Here is a 19,125-nt window from a genome sequence, read left to right as displayed (position 1 = left end):
GTGTATGTTCCGAACAACTTTCCAAGAAATGTCCCTCCAGGGTGTGGCCTACCAGTTTGGAGCAGATGTTCAGCAGTCTGAGTATTTTGTTTTTCAATTGGACTGAGAGGCCACAGAACTAGACGACCCCTCCATATTCTGAGAAGAATCTGATGAAGACTGTGAAGTCGAAACGTAATCCAGCCATGAAATAATAAAAGAAAACAAAAAGGATTTTAAGTGTGCGGACCTCTCACTTCGAAACTACAGTCAGCCTTTGTCCTGCACCTTTTCCTTAGATGTGCACAATCTTCACCTTCAACAAAAATAAGGAACATGCTTAAACATGCTTAGAGCCTACATGTACTGAAGGCCATGCAATTGGTTCAATATGTCTAATAGTTATGTACATGAACTGTTTGGCTGCACATAAAAAATAAAAATGAAAAAACTTCTGTAACACCTGGGGTAGATTTGTTTTGATCATGCTGTTCATTTGATCAAGCCTGTTGAGGTGTGTAGGCAAGAAATGTCACAATCAAAAAAGAGAAACTGAAAAAAATCTTGAATTTGCTAAGAAGTTGAGTTTATGTGTGCATTAAACCACCCAGACTGCTATGAAGTCAATTTGTGTGTCTTTAGTTTGTTCTTCTGCAAGAAATCAAGAAATCACAAACAAAGAAATCAATTGAAACATGAAGCCTACAGTAGGGCAGGGGCATCTCACAGAGAATGTTCTTGCAATGCACAAGACTACATAATAGATGAATGTAGAAATACAAATTACAGAAGAGTGATGGCACAGGGGTTAAGGGTGGGAATTCCAGGCCAGGACCATGGCAGGGGCCGGATTAAGATGGTATGGGGCCCCTAGGCTGTAAATTGCTGTAGGCCCCAGCAGAAGACAAATTCTGCAATAAAATTGGGTAGAATGCATCAGGAAGAGCCGAGAATGAGTATTAAGAGAATTTAAAATGTCATACTCATACTCATTTTTCAATATGAATTCAATTCTGTATCTTGTCGCAATTCTACAATTATTTGTCCAATCGTGGGGCCCCTGGCAGGTGGGGGCCCCTAGACCACAGCCATATCTGGCCTGTGCATTAAACCGGCCCTAACCATGGCATTAGGGCTCTGCCACCCAGGGCAGAGAGTGTGAGGAACAGCTGGCAGGTCATGACCTAAAGGACAAGCCACACAAAAGCTGAACAGCAAATTATTACATTACAAAGGAAATCAAGACTGTTCGTGTAGAATATCTGCAAGTAGAATATCTTTTGGACATGGACAACAGTGCCTTATAGTATTTCCTTCTCTCTATGACTTTTTAAAATGCACTAAAGAACACCTTCAATATTTTTCTGTATTTCCTGAGCACTTTCACATTTACTTCATTTAATACATGTAATACTTAATTTACTACATTTAATTGGCACCAGTGGTGTAGTCTACGTAGAACGCAGATATACGCAGTATACCCACCTGTAAATTTCAGGGATTTCAGTATTCCCACTTAAAATGATTGATCCATTATTTAGAATAGCACAAATATACTGTATACCCACCTCAAAAAATGATCAAATATACAGTATACCCACTACAAAAAAGTAGACTACACAACTGGTTGGCACTGTTAGCTGGGCCGACTGTACGGTGAACAGCTGGGCCCAGTAGGACCCAGAATTTGCTGCGGTGCCCCTGGCCAGCACACATATAATGCTGCGCTGATGCTCTGATGCACCATGTTGCTGGGAGAGTAGATTTTGCATAATCTGGTTTTCAGGCAGGCAGAGAAGGACACACAGGAAAACGAAAAAATACCAAAAACAAGGAGTTGGCAAACTCAGAAGAGTGAAACTGCGATTTCAGTGACATCTCAAGAAAATATACAGTATATATTTTATATACGTATATATTTTCACTGCCTAATGATGAGGCCATAGTAAAAATGCTTGGATTGACAGAAAACCTCCCAAGAGACTCACTTGTAACCAGAGAGTAGGACGGGGACTGGACTATGTCTCAACACCAGAAGACAACATGTGCATCCTTCCTAGTGGCATTATAATGAGCTCCTTTCCGCCAGTGGAGCACTGTAATAAACAATTAAAAGACTTGACTACGGGGTCAGCTCTATGTTCCCACAGCCCAATGGTCCCACAGCTTATTCCTGCTGCTCCATGTTCCCATACGTATTTATATCCCCGAAACGCGGAGCGTCGGGGATGTAATGGTTTTTTGAGCTGTGCACCGGCCGCCGCCCGCCCACCGCCGTTGCCGCAGTAAGGTTCCTTTCGTGTTACCTACGCGAATTAACTTTTTGAAACACGGAATGATTTGGGATTTCTGTCCCAGAATTTTTGGGTGTGAATGCTCTAGGGCCAGAGGTTCTTTAAACTGATTCGAATTAGGCGGTCAACACAATTTGCAATATGGGCTGGAATTTCAAGATGGCCGAATTGTTTGTTTGGTCCATAACTTCTGGACCGGTGTGGGGATGGAATATTTGAGTCACAGATTTGTAGTTGTTTGTGTGAATGCCCTAGGGGTAGTGTTTTTCATGAACTGCTTCGAGTTGGGGGAGGTCAACACTTTTTCAAGATGCGCTGAAATTCACGATGGCCATTTTTTGTTTTGGTCCAAAAACTTGCTGAACGTGTGGATGGATTTGTCTCAGATTTGGTCGTGTGGGAAATCGCTCTAGGGTAGGTACAAGAACTGATATCGAGTTTGGAGGTCAACACTTTTCCAAGATGGCTGAAATTCAAAGGCCCGAATTATTGGTTTTTGGCCCAATCAGTAACTACTTGACCGGTGAATTTGATGGATTTTTGACCAGATTTTGTGGTGTGATACTGCTCAGGGCTAGGTTCATGCACCTGATTCGAGTTTGTGGAAGATACAACACTTTGCAACAATGGCGGTATATTTTCAATTTGGCCCCATAAACTTCTGACTGGGTGGATTGATTTGCCTGATGGCGGTTTAACACCTTAATTTTTAAATGGCTTTCACCATTTCCAGTGAATCTAACATATGAGGTTACAGTGGTAATAACCAATGTAAGACAATATTTAATACCAATGTAATTACTAGTGTAATACCTAGTGTAACAATATTCATATATCAGGGGTTACAGTGTTAATTAACGAGGGTGGTTGTAACAGTAAAGCAATACCATGTAATATCGTGTGGGAAATACCAGTGTAAACAATATGCACTACCAGTGTAATTACCAACTTACAAACCAATAGCCTACATTATATAAGTACCAAATTGGTACATATGGTTGTCAATCACAGGAATACCGTGTATCAATATTGTACCACTGGTTTTTGTTTTTGTGCGGTCCATAACTTTGACCGGACCGGGATGGATGGATTTGTCCCAGATTTGGTGTGTTGAATTGTTTCTAGGTTAGGTTCATGCACTGATTCGATTTTTGGAGGTCAACACTTTCAAGATGGGCTGAATTTCAAAGATGGCCAAACGTTTTTTGTTGAGGCCCATAACTCTGACCAGTATTGGATTGAATTAGTCCCCAAGTATTTGGTGTTGATTAAAATGCTGCCAGGGTAGGTTAGAACAGATTCGAGGTTTGGAGGGTCAACACTTTCAAATGGAGGATTTTTTATTTTTTATTTTGATTTTATTATTGTATTATAACCCCGACACGCGGAGCGTCGGGGTATTGTACATGGTATTGCGTGCACCGCCGCTCAGCTCGCCAAGCCGCCGCCGCCCGTGCAACGCCGCCGCGCCGCCGCCAGTCCGCGTCAGTGTTTTAATTTCCGGTCAACCCACGACGAAGACGAAAATAGTTGCGTCAATCGGCCCCTTTTTTTCCCTATGACGATTGACGTAGGACGATGACGCACTAATAAATTGCCTCAAGCAAATCAAAATATGACCGAAAATAAAAAAATATTGTCGTCAAGGGAGGACTAAAGACGAGACCGAAAAAATTTTATCCAAGCCAATGGGACGAAATGGAACAAATTTAAAAAATAGATATAAGTATTATAATTAATATGTCATTTGTTAATTGGGTAATGTAATTATCGGCCTTAAGTGCTCTGTGAACTTCAATAGGTGAGGATTGCGTCGCTCACGACTGGTGTTGCCTCGCATGTATCTGGCCTGGCCAGCCAATGCATGGTGCCGCGGCTTCAAGTCAGTAGGTTCTGTAGGCACTGGGGGTAGTAGTTTCTGAGAGGTCCATTGTAAGTTGATTTTAGGACCTAAAACCATGCCTCAGAGAAAGAGGAAAGACAAAAAAATAGCTCGACCGTTGAGGGATAGTGTTCAGTTATGAAACATGTATCAACAAAAGTCTTGTCCATGAACGAAGACCCTCACTCTGTTATCAAAAGGAAGAACCGAGGATTATAGCCATAATCTAAACGTATTCTTTTCTGCAGTAGGTTATTGACCGTCGCGCCAAATCCTCCTCTGATACTGTCATTCTCGAAACCTCCTCGGAAACTTCCACTATTCTCCTTTTCACTTAGGCTGTTCCGTTAGGCCCGGGCGTTTCTGTTTGGCATGTTCTTTTCTGTTAATGTTTGGCTATATTATGTTGGTTTAACCATATGAGTAGGGCAGTTCGCAATCACACCATCATTGACGGTCGGATTTGTGCAATTTATTTAAATCAGGTCATCCACCGGGGGGGAAGCGCGGGCGCCACGTCAGGGAAAGTTGGTCCTGTCTAAAGTAAAGCAGAGGCCACGGCTACTGTAAGCCTAGTTTTGAAAAGAATCCAATTGGATGGGGCCTGATTCGCTAAACGAGTTATTTTAAACTGTTTGAAAAGATTTGAAACTTGTTCTCGGTCTGAGTAGCAAACTTGGCTATTAAATAAGACCCAAGGAAAGTCCGGGACGGCATATTTCCAAGAGCGTACTTTCACGTCTTCCTAAGTTCCAAAAACACTTTTTCCAGGTTCAATGCATATCGAACCTCGACACACATCCCCCCTCCACCCCGAACAAACAAAAACAGCATTAGTGTTTTAAATATGTGTATCGTGGCGTGTCCTTTCTATCGTCCAGTTCTGCATACCCCTGCTCAAACGAATTTTTCCCTGGGACTTTTGCAGGGGCATAACGAAGTGCGCTCCGCGCACATCTATTTTAAGCATATTCCTCCATGCCGCGAACCTGTGCCGCACGAGTCATTATCGTTCTCCTGCACGCATAAATTGCCAATTGGAAAACAAAAACCGCTTAAACTTGCGGAGTAGATCTAACCATCAGCAGTAATTCTTATCTGACACGTGGTCATACGGGAAAAATAGTGGAGAAGCCCACTATCAGGGAGGACCTTTCTTGAACTTCAAAGCAGACTTGGGGATTGTCTGGTCCTTCCCACAGGGAGAACGCCGGCAATCTGTCAGGCATTTTAACGTCCGCTGCTTGGTCAGTGTGGAAGAAAGGCATCGTAAGCCCTTCCTCCGTGATCAAAACTCAAAAATCAAATATAAAATATGCAGCAGCTTCTCAATGCACCGAGGAGGGCGGTGAGGGAAGGGAGGGAGTGGGGAGAGATAGATGCGCGCAGCCTGCACCTGGTACGTGGTGTGGTTGAGAGTGCGAATGGCTCTTTTGGCTCATATGATGTAGAAAAGCACCTGATTTGGGTTTTTTTGGTGGGAAAGATGACCAAGTAAACAAGCGTGAAATATTTTTGCTTGCCAAGAGGCAATATTAGTAATACTTTGTGGAAAAAATGAACAATTAGCCTTGTAGGTTATGTATTTTGATTTTACGCCACAATTATTGAGGTACAATGACCTAAAGGTGTCGAAGATGTTGACGTACAATTTTGAAATGTTGACTAAAATGACCTCTCTCTAAAATAGGGACTAAAATTTGGACTATGACTAAAATTGATTTTCGTCATGTTGACTAAGACTAAATAACGACTGTAAAATTGGGAAGTGTCAATGACTAAAATAATGAATAAAACTAAGGACTAAAATTGAATGTATCGTCATTGTGGACTAAGACTAAGACCTAAATCAACAAAAGCTACGAAATTAAACACTGCCACGCGTAAGGGCTTTCGTTAATAAACTGCGATAACTTTTTTGATACGGAAAGAATGGATGTAGTCCCAGATTTTTTGGGTGAGTATTCCTCTAGGGCAGGTTCCCATGTAAACCTTGATGTCGAGAATTTGGGAGGTCAACACTTTCAAGATGGCAGAATTCAAGAAGGCCGAATTTTTGTTTGGACCCCCTAACTTCTGATCTCCGGGGTTGGATGGATATTATTTGGTCTCAAGATTTGGTGTGGGTGAATGCCTAGGGTAGGTTCAGAACCTGCTTCGAGTTTGGGAGGCACAAACCACTCTCAAAGATGGCTGAATTCAAGATGAGGGTCCGATTTTTTTTTGGTCCATAAACATTCCTGAAAACGGGGTTTGGAGTGTGAATTGTCCTGTCGCTCAGCTTTGGTGTGTGGAATGCTTCTATGGGTAGGTTCATGACCTGATTCGAGTTGTTGGAGGTCAACCACTTTCAAGGGATTGGCAGAATTCAAGATGGTGCCCGACAATTCTTGTTTGGGCCCATAAAACCTACAGACCCCGGGGGGTTGATGGATTTTGTCCCCAGATTTTTTTGGTGTGTGAAATGCCTCTTAGGGTAGGTCATGAACTGATTCGATTTGGAAGACAAACACCTTTCAAAAATGCTGGCGGAAATTATCATTTGGCCCAATAACTTCTGGGAGCTGGGTGAGATAGTGATCTTTGCGTCTTGTGCGGCGGGGCTAAAACACCTTATTTTAATGGTTCACCATTGCATGAATCTAACATATTAGGGTACAGTGTAATAACCAACTGTAACAATATTTGAATACAAGAATACTAGTGTAAATACCAGTGTAACAATACGCAATATATATCAGGTTACCAGTGTAATAACGAATGTAACAGTAATTGCTTAACCATGTAATATAGTGTAATAACCAGTGTAACAATATGCAATAAACCATGTTAGACTAACCTACTTACGCACATAACACCAAGGGTTGTTGATGTCAGTATAAAAATGGCGGCTGGTGTTACACTGTGTATTTACCGTTGAATTTTAAATATTGTTACACATGGTTATTACACTGTACCATATTGTGGTTAGTCAGATACCACAGAAACCTATTAAAACAGTATTAAACCATTTGCCCCGTTTTGTTGCTTCATTTCACAATAAGTACGTTGGTTTTTTAAGCCCTATGCACGGTCATGTCACGTCTGTATGTAACATACACGTATACGAAATGGTGACGGGAAGTGGAAGTGAATGCATGGGGGACTGGAAGCGTCGCGTTTCGGGGATATACCTTAAGCAGTCGAAGGCGACTGCACAGGCAGTCTAGTTTTTTTTGAAATTAGTCAAATATAGGCCCTATGTTCCCACATTTCCGAGTAAACTAAGAGAGCGTGCCTTTCTCACCACCATGGAACATAGGGCCTGAATTTGAAAAAATCTTGTGAGAATATAGCCTGGCGAGCCAGACCCGTACAGCAAAAAGCTGTAAATTTCCGGTCACTAGGGGCGTCTAGATTTGTAGGCTAGTGAGAATATGGAGCAACAGGAATATGCTGGGGGGACCAATGGGCCTGAAAATTAATGTTAGAAATCTTAGTGATGTGGGACCAATGTAGGGCTGTGGGGCCAGTGCAGTGGGCCGTGGTAACATCGTCCCCTTGACTAGTACACTACTATGAGTACGACATTACATAGTGCTTTTGGTCATACATTTCAGCGTGCTCATTGATATTCTAGTGACACAGAAAGTTAACAGGAGCCATGTCTTAAAAGTGAAAAACTCTGAAAAGTTATAGCCTAGGTTATTACATCACTTACGCTGTAAATCAGTCTTTCTGTAGGCTGTTAAACCATTAGCAGTGGCCTTTGCTGTCTCACAACATGAAACCATGAGCAAGAGGTTATGCCATTTGAATGTACTCATAAATCTGCTTTGACAGGGCAAAAGAGAGCTCACCCAGACCCACCCATGCATGCTGCAGACTGAGTGCAGACTGATCTTGGTAAGCGGCTGCAAACGAAAACATATATTTGTTTGTGTCAGTCAAAGATGGCTTAACTTTTCATGCAATTATCAACTCAGTGCTTCCTTCTTATTTGGTATGGAAACATGATTAGTGCGCCAGGTGAGAAAGCACTTGCTCAGTGCACGCAATGCAATGGGCCACAGGTGACACAGGAGCCTCACATTGTATGCATTTGTTAACATTATTTTGCATTTTATTATAGCACATTGATATCTCATTTAGTGGTATTCTTAAAATGCATAGCCAAGTTATTTGATTTATTCAGGTAAATCTGGAACAACTAGAAACAGCATCCAAACAGCATCTTCATGTCGGACTTAAGTAGAGTATCATTTAATATTCCCGAGAGGAAATATAATGAATGCCAACTACTAGGCAAGGTCCAATAAACATTCTGCAAGTTGCCAGACTTGGGTCTTGCTTTCTCCTGTGCTTGGTTCAGACATCCAGGCTGGACTAGTCATGGGGACCGCGTATAGGGTAACCAACTCCGTGGCCCCCGCGCCCGAGGCCCATACATAGGTCCTGATCATCAAACAATTACCCACGAGCAACTGATGAACGCTTTAGCAGGTGTCACGGCTCTGAGGACACTTGTCATTTGAAACTAGAGAAAAACATAATCTCATAGACAACAAGACTGAACAAATGGCTTCCAAGCGTCGCACACTTCGAAGTGTAACCGTTACAGCAATTTAATGGGGGCACCAGTCTCATCTCATGCTGACACACCTTCCCGGAAGCTGAACCTTTAACCTTAGTAACAGAAACACAATCTTCAGCGTTCGTATTTCCACAAATATACTCGGAATTTATGACTTGTTTTGTTTCTTAAATTAGCACGTGGGCTTTAAATATGCTAGAATAACCAGCAATGAGCAATAACATGTCAGGCGCTACACCTCAAGTGGAGTACACATGTTACACACATGGCTTCAGCGCATCACTCGTTTGTAAAGATAAAAATAGACCAAGTTGACTACTGGACACATTTTTTTTAAAACTGTTGCACACACCAGTGCGTCTCGGGGATATCAATTACGCGGACTCAAAGGCCTGTAAATGGAGCGGTACGGGGGTATATAAACAAGAACTGACAAGACGCTCGTCACACCTCGACTTTACTCCTTCGGTTTTCACTCTCCTCGAGAAGCAGCTAGGTGAGTTAGATGCATTTGTCCTTGCGGTGAGAGGATGCGCCTCCGCCTCACCATACCACCAACCCGGCTGCGTGGCCTGCCTGCTTTGCGAAAGTTATTTCCACTGACATGGTTAAGACACAGCGTTTGGGTCTCTCAAAGCGCATTGGAATATCCTGTTGTGGTTTCCTGGTACACTCTGGGGGATTGCGGATTTTTGTTGCACTGGCCTATACAACGTCGATGCGCAACTGGGCATCTTAATCATTAAACGTTTTCAGGGGACGTCACTTCTAATGACTTCTTCAGTGGCTTGTACTGTTGAGTAGTGCATGCTTTATTTGCATTGCGCGCATTACGCATTATTGCGCATACAATGATGACCGCCAATGCGTGTATTGGTTGTATTTGGATATTCGTGTTGTGGTGCTTTAATGGTTGCATGTTGAAGTTACATTTCAATCTTCAGTCTTCAATTAGTGAGTTAACTTTAGCCAACCCTGATGGCAATCCACTTGCGTTGGGCCAGTGATAAACCGTTAATAGCGCATCGGTTAACACTGCAAGCTGTTTCAATTAGATGCTGTTTGCTCTCCTCAGCTGGTGGAACAAGATGCTATAAATTCATGGGGCCAGTGCCAGGGTAGCTCACATGGACCTTTAATGAAACATCAAGTGCTATGCTACTTGTTAGAGAAGGCCCAAGGAAGCCTGCTTATACGTTGTTTGTAGCCCATCTCTTATAAACAAAAAGGGTTTTAACATCAGTTTTATGATGTCATGTCTAAATCAATGCATAATGCAGTATTTCACATTTGTTTGTGTCCAAAACCATTGCATTCACTGCCTAATTCAGCAGAGTATTAATGTAGTGGGCTATTGCTGCAGTTTTTTTCTACAGCAGATTATTTTTTTATTAGGAACAGTTCATATTGCAGAGTTCTCATCTAAAGTGCTTGACAAAAAGACAAGATGCAAATAGAGATCAGAGTTATTTGGATCCTCGGTGCATATAGGTCAAGTTGTCTAGTTGTCACCCCTGATCGCTTGATAGTTGAACTGCAGCATTGAGAGAGAGAGGTAGGGACCATCATGTTTATGTACACATTCTTATTACTGAATCTGTTGTTTCATTGCTTGACCAGAGAGAAAAATGGCCTTCGCTGGCGTTCTCGGTGATGCTGACATCAAGGCTGCCCTTGATGCATGCTCAGGTAAGTCAACTGGTAGTTACATTTGTGGTTGCCATGTTGAGATGTAGATGTACTTTGCTTTATAATGTGATGCATTGTTGTGTGCATAGGTGTTTCTATAAGTTACTGCATATTTCATGAAGTTTTAAATCACTGCAAAAAAAATACATAGGCCTAAGTAAAAAACCTCAAGCCTCATCAACACATAAAACATCAGCTTCACACAAAAGTCCACAGTAAAAAAAACAAAAAAAAACATTGTTAATTCAGCACTTGGACAGTACTCTGTCATCAAATACAATTTAGAAGGTGTGAAATCGACTCGCTACGTGTTGAGTTAACACTGCAGCTTGTACTGCGTAGTCCACTCTGTCTGCTGGGGAGGGGGAGAGGGGGCTTTAGTGCAACATGCAGAAACTGAGATGTCATCTGCTAACATGTTACAAAGTAATGACAGCTGTATGACGTCTGGCTCGTGTTCCCCTACAGCTGCTGACTCCTTCTGCCACAAGGCATTCTTCGCCAAGGTGGGTCTGAGCGGCAAGTCTGCTGAAGATGTCAAGAAGGCCTTCTTCATCATTGACCAGGACAAGAGCGGCTTCATTGAGGAGGATGAGCTGAAGTAAGAGACACACCAGGGCTGAGTTTCTCCAAAGAGAAGTTGCTAGCCTGTTAGCAACTTCGGTAGTTGCCAATGGGAAAATGCATTGAAAACAACAAAGTAGCTAATGTAGAAAGCAACTTTGGTTTTGAGAAATTCACACCAGATCCTCACTGTAGCCTAGTGCTTCTCAACATAAACGCCCCCTTGACCTCATCATAAACTGTGGCCTAATGGTTAGGGAGGCGGTCTTACGATCAGAAAGTTGCAGGTTTGAATTTAACCCTTACCTCTCCCTACACCTGTAGGGTTGAAGTGACCTTGAGCAAAACGCCTCAATGTAGAGCCTCTGTTATAACCCTTCTGTCACCAAAATGGTAATTAACAAGTCTTAATCGGTTGCCTAAGACTCCTTACATTGGCATAGCAATGTTGTTCTGATGTATTTGAGTATTTTCAGCAAAGAGTGAATAGGCCCGTCGATGGGCCCATCTGCAATAAGAGGCTACCCCCACACTACTCCACAGAGTGTGACACTGCTACCTGTTCTCATGATAATGTATATTACAATACAAGGTTAGGCACCATTCTCTCGTTGAGGCTTACACTATTTCAATTTCTCACATTGAGCTTTACGCCACGCGGGCATGTCTTTTCAGACAAAAAAAGATGTGAAAAACATGCCTTTACTGACAATTAGGGTTAGGAATGGTTTTGGTTTGGGTATAGTTTTTACTTTTAAGTTCACTTCAAAGTCAATATTTACAAAATTGTAACGCTAAAACAATTGTAAAGTGACAGGTTAGGGTTAGGGATTGTTTTGGTCTAGGCACATTTTTACATGAACAGCACAGTGTAAATATGAAACGTGTTAAGAACCGTGACAAAAGTTGTCCTAAACTCGCCTTGTATTTGACACAATTGCATGAGAACAGGCTGTAGAGAAACACTGCTGTAACCCAGAGGTCTCAAAAGTAAAAGTAAAAGGAACGTGATACAGTTTCCTTCCAACACAGGTGACTTCACCGAGGAGCTTGTCTATAGTTACCGTAGACTGCAGCACCTGTCGTACTTTCAGTTGATTCGGAGCTGATAGGGTCAAATGTGAGGCTGTTTTTATTTTTTATATTTTTTCTACCTCAGTACTAGTACAGTGGCATAACTGGTGTAATAAGTATGTAATATCATGTACTGGTGTTCTCACAACATGAATCTACTTCTACTTTTACTTTTGACACCTCTGCTATTACAGTAGCCCCTTAAAGTGAACTGTTTCGCCAGTGGAACACTGTAATAGTCATTGAATGGACTATACTACCATTGTACTACTACTACTACAACTTTACAACAAGCCTTTAGTAATACATTATGACTTTATAGTTGCTATTCTGCTGACAATTCACAAAATTCATCACAGGGGTCATGTCAACTCTTAACAGACTAAACGAGAGCTACTGTGTAAATCAAACCACACCCATTTTGGGTTGGTAGGACAAATAATGAGAACACATTGCTGCAGTATAGACCGAATATTGAACTGAATAGAGCAGTGGTTCTTAACCTGGGGTGCGGGCACCCCCTGGGGGTGCGCCAGAGATTTCAGGGGGTGCGCGGAATTTTGTTTGTGTTGAGGTTGTGACTAAAATGCTGCTTCCAAACATTATAATTAGGCCAAATCAATACCAAATTAAAACATGTTTGGACCTAAAGTTAAGTCATTAAAGTATTGATTAATATCTAAAGCAAGAATCATTGTAATTATACACTTAAATCATTTTCTAGTACATACACACGTGTAGACGTTTGGGTTGGGGGTGCGCAGCTTGTCTTGGGCACAGGTTAGGGGGTGCTTCAAGAAAAAAAGGTTAAGAATCCCTGGAATAGAGCATAGGGAAGTGTCATGGAAATGTTGTTCCTCTGCCCCATTCAGTTGGTGTTTGGATTAGTTCAATGTACTATACCGGTATGTTGCATCATACATATTTTCTCATTATTTTGCCAGTAGACAATACTTAATGACCTCTAACAACAACAGGCGGAGAATTGGTTCACACTTTTTAACCCTTTCTCTCTAAAATGGTAATGACCATGTCTAATAATCAGTTACTGAGGACTCTGGCCAATGCCACAGCCATGTTGTTATGATGGAGTTAAGCTTTTTTTCAGCTAACAGTAAATAGGATCACCTATATGCATGAAAGAGCTACACAATGACACACCGCACGGGATATCCTCTGAACATGTCCCCCTCTTTTTTCCCTTCCCTTCCCATCAGACTGTTCCTGCAGAACTTCAAGGCTGGTGCCCGTGCTCTGACCGACAAGGAGACAAAAACTTTCCTTGCTGCCGGTGACAGTGACGGTGATGGCAAGATTGGAGTTGACGGTAATTTTTGTTACGCCCTGAAGAAGGCCATCACAGGCCGAAACATGTTGGCAGTTTTAATGTTTTCAAAAATGAGTTCAATAATGAGTTCAATTAAAAGGTTTTTAACTGAAAAAAAGAAGAGTGCCCTGGATGCTCCTCAAAATTCATAAATATTTGTTTGTTTGATTAAAATATTTGTTTCAACACAAGACCTTTCAAGATGCTTTCATATAAAAAACATCATCAGAATGATAGTAAAATAGGTCTTGTCAAATGATTTGATCTTAACATGCCTAGAAATGATGTGTGAACTACACTACAAGTGAACTAATGTATTTCCTTTGTTTTTGTTTACCCTTACAGAGTTCGCTCTTATGGTTAAGGCCTAAATATCAACTGACCAATATCTGCCTCTGTTCAAGGAACTAGTGCTACTCGCAAGCAACTTTTTTTTGTCAACATTTGCTTATTTTTTTACATTTTATTTATGAGTTGCTCTGGGACGGTTGGAAATCATTGAACACCAGTGTTCTATTGAATGGCTGGTTGTTCTGCAGTTGTATAGTATGTTCTCAAAAAAGCTTTAGCAATTGTACAATCTACCATGCGCTCCGGGGGAAAGAGTGGAAAACCAGGAATAAATCAAGTTTTGGTGTAAATAACTTGTGATATTTGTTTTATTTATCGCTGTTGATCTCTTCCTCTGTCTTGACCATCTGAACTGATAATGTTAAACGTGCTATCCCTCCCGCTGTGTGCAAATCAGCATCCCGTGTAACTCAAGCCCACCAGCGGGAGGACCAGAGGGCTATGCGCTCCATCATTTGGCACACAAGTGGGCAAGGAAAAGACCTGTGGCTTTGTGAAGGATCACTAAAGAGGATTTGCAAAGGATATCTTTAACATCCACTGCCGCACTACTGGATACCTGGGATAGCATTTGGGAGTCAGTGGAGTGCCACTGAAGTTATTCAGTACCATGACAATATTGTTCGAAAAACAAGTCTGGTACAAAAAGCAGTCTTAGCTGTGGTGACACTGTGTCACACATATCTGAAGACGGTGTCAAGTGTTTAGTCCTTGTGTTTTCCTTCAAGAAATCATCAGAAGCCATTCCACAGGAGATGACCGAGAACTAGCCAGGGCCGCTGACAGCTTTGACCCATTTGCCCCACCCCCTTTGGCTTCCCTGGCTGTATCTACAATCACTGCACTTGTATATAAGCAGGAGCAACAGCGCATTGTGCATTGTGCACCAATCGAGTGCTGCCCTCTGGTGTCTTTTCAAGAAATTACATTGAAAGAAACTTGAGAGATGGGTTGTGATTTCAATGGAAAGTGAATGGAGACTTGGTTGTGATTTCAGTGGAAAGTGAATGGATACAGGTGTCCATTTCAACCTGATATAATTAATGAATTTGTTTGTCTGTATTAAGTGATGTAGGCCTAGTAGATAATAGAAACCCAAAAATGTTTCAGCAACAGAGTCTTTGTAAACTTTACAAAGGTGTGTAATACAATATGTAATACAACATCTACATGCTCTATTATTTGGCATGACAATTCTGACTTTTACATTCTAGGTAGGTAGGCTACCCTGCTTTATATTTAATGTCAATGTACAGGTTGTCAGAAATGTATCTTACAATGAATTACAATTGTAAAACTGTTTATCAACATATAACAATAACAATTAACAATATGATGTTGCTTGTATCTTAAATCTGGTGTGTATCTAGTAATCTTGAAATAATAACGACCTAATAATACTGACAGTACCGCAAACCAAACTTTTATACAGTGAAAGTTAACATTTGTTGCACTGCTTTCACGTGTATATTATAACAGTGACTTTGATGCCCTATTCTTAGAGTGCGATATGAAGGACTTTCCTCAAGCGCACCTTTTAAGCAAATTTATATAGCTAAAAATAGGTCTCTCTGTCTACAGGACACATTTTGCGCGGGCCCTCCATCTGGTGTCTATTACATTAAGCCTCATATTTCTGGTGAGTGACAGTATATAAGCGCGGGCGCTACCCCTGGCGGGGGACTGCAGTTGCTCGAGTCTTCTCCTCCAACCTAACTACCACCAAAGACAACTGAGGTGAGTGACCACTCTCCGAGAGAAAAGACAGATCCCGGGACAGCAAAAGAGCGGGACATGTGGGATAGACAGGGCGCTTTCTTAAGAGCACACAGACGAGAACATGAAAACAATCACATCTCTGACTGAGCAGCATCCCATTCACCCCTCACCTCTCGGGTTTCTCGGACTATTTATCGTCAGAGGGATACGTTCACAGATCATTTCGGAAACTATACTGGGAACTACTTTCTTGGAACCCATTATATATCCAATAGTCTCAAGGAATAACAGGATAGAACGAACCAACACACTATGGTGATTACATTGTAATAACAGTGGCATGGATTTGGCCATTACGCACCACCTTAAATTGGCACGTTTTTACGCACAATATGGCAAAGCTGGCGGGAACGAATGATTGAAATGTGATATGTATCTGTATTGTCTGTGTGATCTGTCAAAGTTTGTCATGTGACTGACGTGTCTGTTGTGAAACAGCTAACATGGCATTCGCCGGCGTTCTCAACGATGCTGACATCACTGCAGCCCTGGACTTATGCAAAGGTAACTTAACCCTCTGGGTGCTTTGTTTTTAGACTACTTTATTTCGCCTGCTCTGCATCATATAAATATCATACAATGCGGCCTTCTGTTGCGCAGCTGCCGACTCATTCGACCACAAGACCTTCTTCGCCAAGGTTGGACTCTCCAGCAAATCTGCTGATGAGGTGAAGAAGGCCTTCGAGATCATCGACCAGGACAAGAGTGGCTTCATTGAGGCCGAGGAGCTGCAGTAAGCGACATTTACTTTTTTCCAAAGAAGAATAGAGACGATCAGGGAAGCTGACAGGGGGGGGGCATAGGGGACAGTTGCCCTGGGCCCATGGACAGAAGAGGCCCAGAATTGGGTTCTCATTGCATTGAATGTATTGGGTGGGGGCCCCTTTCAGATGGCTTTGTCCTGGGCCCAGCCAAAGCTGTCAGCGGCCCTGGAGACGATAGCCTATCAAAGCATGTGGGACAGAATACTAGTAACGTCTTACCCCTTCTTGCCTGACAGGCTTTTCCTCCAGAACTTCTCAGCTGGCGCAAGAGCACTGACTGAAGCCGAGACCGAGAAGTTCATGGCGGTTGGCGACAGTGACGGCGATGGCAAGATTGGAGTTGATGGTATGTGCTGATGGCGAGGTGTTTTGATAGTGTGATACTCCACTGGCATCTCGCCTCTCATCACAGTTGCCTTGCATGCATGGGTGCCGCCAGGGGGGGAAAGGTGTTACAGATTCTAAGGGCCCAAGCATTGACAGGGGCCCTTGAGGGGGCCCAAAATTCAAATCATTTCTGGCGGCGCCCCTGCTTGCATAACATTTTGATATATGGGCCATGCTTTTACCAATGAGAAAAAAGAGCAGTTGCTTTTGAATGTGTGTTTTTTTTTATTTAGGCCAATGATATATTTTATATATGTATTTCTTTGTTCTCTTACAGAGTTCTCTGCCATGGTTAAGGCCTAAACTACACATGCAGCTAACCAACAGATCTAGCTCCGAAGGAAAACCACTGCCCAAGACCTCCTGTTTTCATCTAATAAAACGTGATTTTTGTATTATTTGTGGAGATTCCTCCCTCGCGGCACATTGTCCAAAATGATGGTTGTGAATGTCGGTTGCGTCCAATGTCTTAAATATGACTTTTGCTAATTGTGAAATGTTCAATGCACTTTGCGAGAACGAACGATGAGGAAAAAAGAATAAACATTCTTTTGCAATATCATGTGTTGGATTGTTTTAATTATGTACAGTATAGCCTATATATTCATCTCATCAGAAACAGACTGGATATGGATTGCTGAAACCATGTCCCATGATCTGATGACACCAAAATAAAAATAAAATTGTGTTTTCAATTGTGTCAACCATGTGAGTAGTACAAAGAAAACTGTCATGCTTACAGTCAAGCATAGTGGGACTGACAATGGTTGGGGCTGCATGAATGCCATAAAAGACTGAATTTCACCAAAAGAGAAACATGTATAAGCAGATCATGATCCTCTCTATGGGATTTTAAATGTGCACAGTGTAGTATTTTTAGTGGTTTATTTCCAGAATTGATGTTGCCCATTCACAAATGTTACCACCATTTGCACCACCATCAAGTATTCATTATGACTGGGAAAATTGCACTTTTCATACATGAAAAAGGTGATCTTCTCCATTGTCCGTCATTTTGAATTTCCAGAAACAGATATTGTTAGCTGCAAAACATACTGTATTTTGGTCATAGGCCTACCAGTAAATATTATAGTTCATTATTTTGCAAATATTCATGAAAAGACCAAATTGTCAGAAGACAGCACAGTTTCAATGAGCAGCATAGTTGCAATAGATACTCCGAACACCATCCTACAGTGTGCCTTTAATACAGGGGTGTACTCACTTTTGTGGGTATATTTTGACGCTTCAATGGCTGTGGTTTGAACTATTTTGAGTGAACAATATTTTGATTTCCAAAGAAAATTATACAACATCTGAAATGTGAGGGGTGTTCTCACTTCTGTTCTCACTTCTGTCACACACTGTATATAGTATGTATGCAAATTGGTCACACACGTAAAAGGGGGGACATCAAGTTTAACATAATGAAGCATTATTCGCTGTGCAACAAATAGGCCTACTGTAAGGAAGTGCCGTTGTACTTGGATGATATTGGATAAATGGCCAAAACTTTCTCAGTCAGACAGCTTTATGTAATAGGCTGACAATTGGCTAGCATAATGAAAAAAATAATTCAAATATTTCATTTGGACAGATTCTCTCTAATCAGTATCTGAATAAACTAAACAAACAATGAATATCTGAATAAGCTAAACAAACCAGACAACACTGAAAGTACAGAGGGGGTTATACTGTTGCAATTTGATCATATTACAGTAATTTGTAGCTGAGGACCAGATTTTACCTCAGTTTGATGTCTACCAACAGTTTTGGGTTGTTCTGACAGTTCCCTGTACATAGGCCACATTGTAAGTCTAAGCATACCTTGTGTTTCAATTCAAAGTCGTTTTGGGTGCATCGCCCTATTTAGATAGTACAGCAACAGGTGCATCACCATGTCTAGATGAGGACATGGTGCCATTCCTAATGTTCACCACAAGATGGGGTGCAATCTGCACTTCAGAGGTTTGCGATCACAATGTTTGTCATTCCCATGAGTAGACTCTCATTTATTTACGCCTACTAGGTACAGTAATAGCAAGCCTGACTGCAAACTCAAACTGCTGGTCTGTGCAGTCTCATTGGGCAGACTTGCAAGCTATCTCCACATGAACCAGCGTAGCAAGTTTAGTTGTTTATATGTTTTTCACCACAACCAACAACATGAGTAACACAGTAAGAGGTGATAAAGAAAAGGAAAAGGAGCCTTTATGTCTTTGGGTTACCATCAAGGTCAGATGGCCAGGGCCGCTGACAGCTTTGGCAGGGCCCAGGACAAAGGCATCTGAAAGGGCCCCAAATTTAATACAAACAATGTAATGAGGATCGAACCCCCCCCCCCCCCCACAGATGGCAAACAAAGTGTTGTAAGCAACAGTTGAAAAGCTGAGCAAATATTGAAATAGTCATTCTATCTGGTTGCTGTCTCAAAACCACAAAAACATATCTGAATACTCTGA

The 19,125-nt window shown here is 41.8% G+C and overlaps 2 protein-coding genes across 2 annotated transcripts; both read left to right on the top strand.

Moving 5' to 3' along the window:
- Positions 1 to 9,117: 9,117 nt before the first annotated feature.
- Positions 9,118 to 14,026, top strand: LOC134441229 (parvalbumin beta-like). Its single transcript, XM_063191445.1, has 5 exons — positions 9,118 to 9,224; positions 10,349 to 10,417; positions 10,886 to 11,018; positions 13,273 to 13,382; positions 13,728 to 14,026. Exons 2-5 carry the CDS (start codon positions 10,357 to 10,359, stop codon positions 13,751 to 13,753), a joined length of 330 nt encoding a protein of 109 aa, XP_063047515.1. The 5' UTR covers positions 9,118 to 9,224; positions 10,349 to 10,356; the 3' UTR covers positions 13,754 to 14,026.
- A 1,337-nt stretch (positions 14,027 to 15,363) lies between these two features.
- LOC134441205 (parvalbumin beta-like) lies at positions 15,364 to 17,222 on the top strand. The gene is made up of 5 exons (XM_063191401.1): positions 15,364 to 15,470; positions 15,951 to 16,016; positions 16,113 to 16,245; positions 16,513 to 16,622; positions 16,941 to 17,222. The coding sequence occupies exons 2-5, from the start codon at positions 15,956 to 15,958 to the stop codon at positions 16,964 to 16,966; spliced, it is 330 nt and encodes a 109-aa protein (XP_063047471.1). The 5' UTR covers positions 15,364 to 15,470; positions 15,951 to 15,955; the 3' UTR covers positions 16,967 to 17,222.
- The last annotated feature ends 1,903 nt before the right edge of the window (positions 17,223 to 19,125 follow it).

This window comes from Engraulis encrasicolus, chromosome 2 (assembly GCF_034702125.1).
Source record: "Engraulis encrasicolus isolate BLACKSEA-1 chromosome 2, IST_EnEncr_1.0, whole genome shotgun sequence".
Classification (NCBI taxonomy): Eukaryota; Metazoa; Chordata; class Actinopteri; order Clupeiformes; family Engraulidae; genus Engraulis; species Engraulis encrasicolus.
Note: the sequence above shows the minus strand (reverse complement) of the source record. Positions and strands in the feature narration are given on the sequence as shown.

Coding starts and splice junctions, on each gene's coding strand:
- LOC134441229 (XM_063191445.1), top strand. CDS start 10,357: ATGGCCTTCGCTGGCGTTCTCGGTGATGCTGACATCAAGGCTGCCCTT. Junction 11,019..13,272: donor ATTGAGGAGGATGAGCTGAA/GTAAGAGACACA, acceptor CCTTCCCATCAG/ACTGTTCCTGCAGAACTTCA. Junction 13,383..13,727: donor TGGCAAGATTGGAGTTGACG/GTAATTTTTGTT, acceptor TTACCCTTACAG/AGTTCGCTCTTATGGTTAAG.
- LOC134441205 (XM_063191401.1), top strand. CDS start 15,956: ATGGCATTCGCCGGCGTTCTCAACGATGCTGACATCACTGCAGCCCTG. Junction 16,017..16,112: donor AGCCCTGGACTTATGCAAAG/GTAACTTAACCC, acceptor TCTGTTGCGCAG/CTGCCGACTCATTCGACCAC. Junction 16,246..16,512: donor ATTGAGGCCGAGGAGCTGCA/GTAAGCGACATT, acceptor CTTGCCTGACAG/GCTTTTCCTCCAGAACTTCT.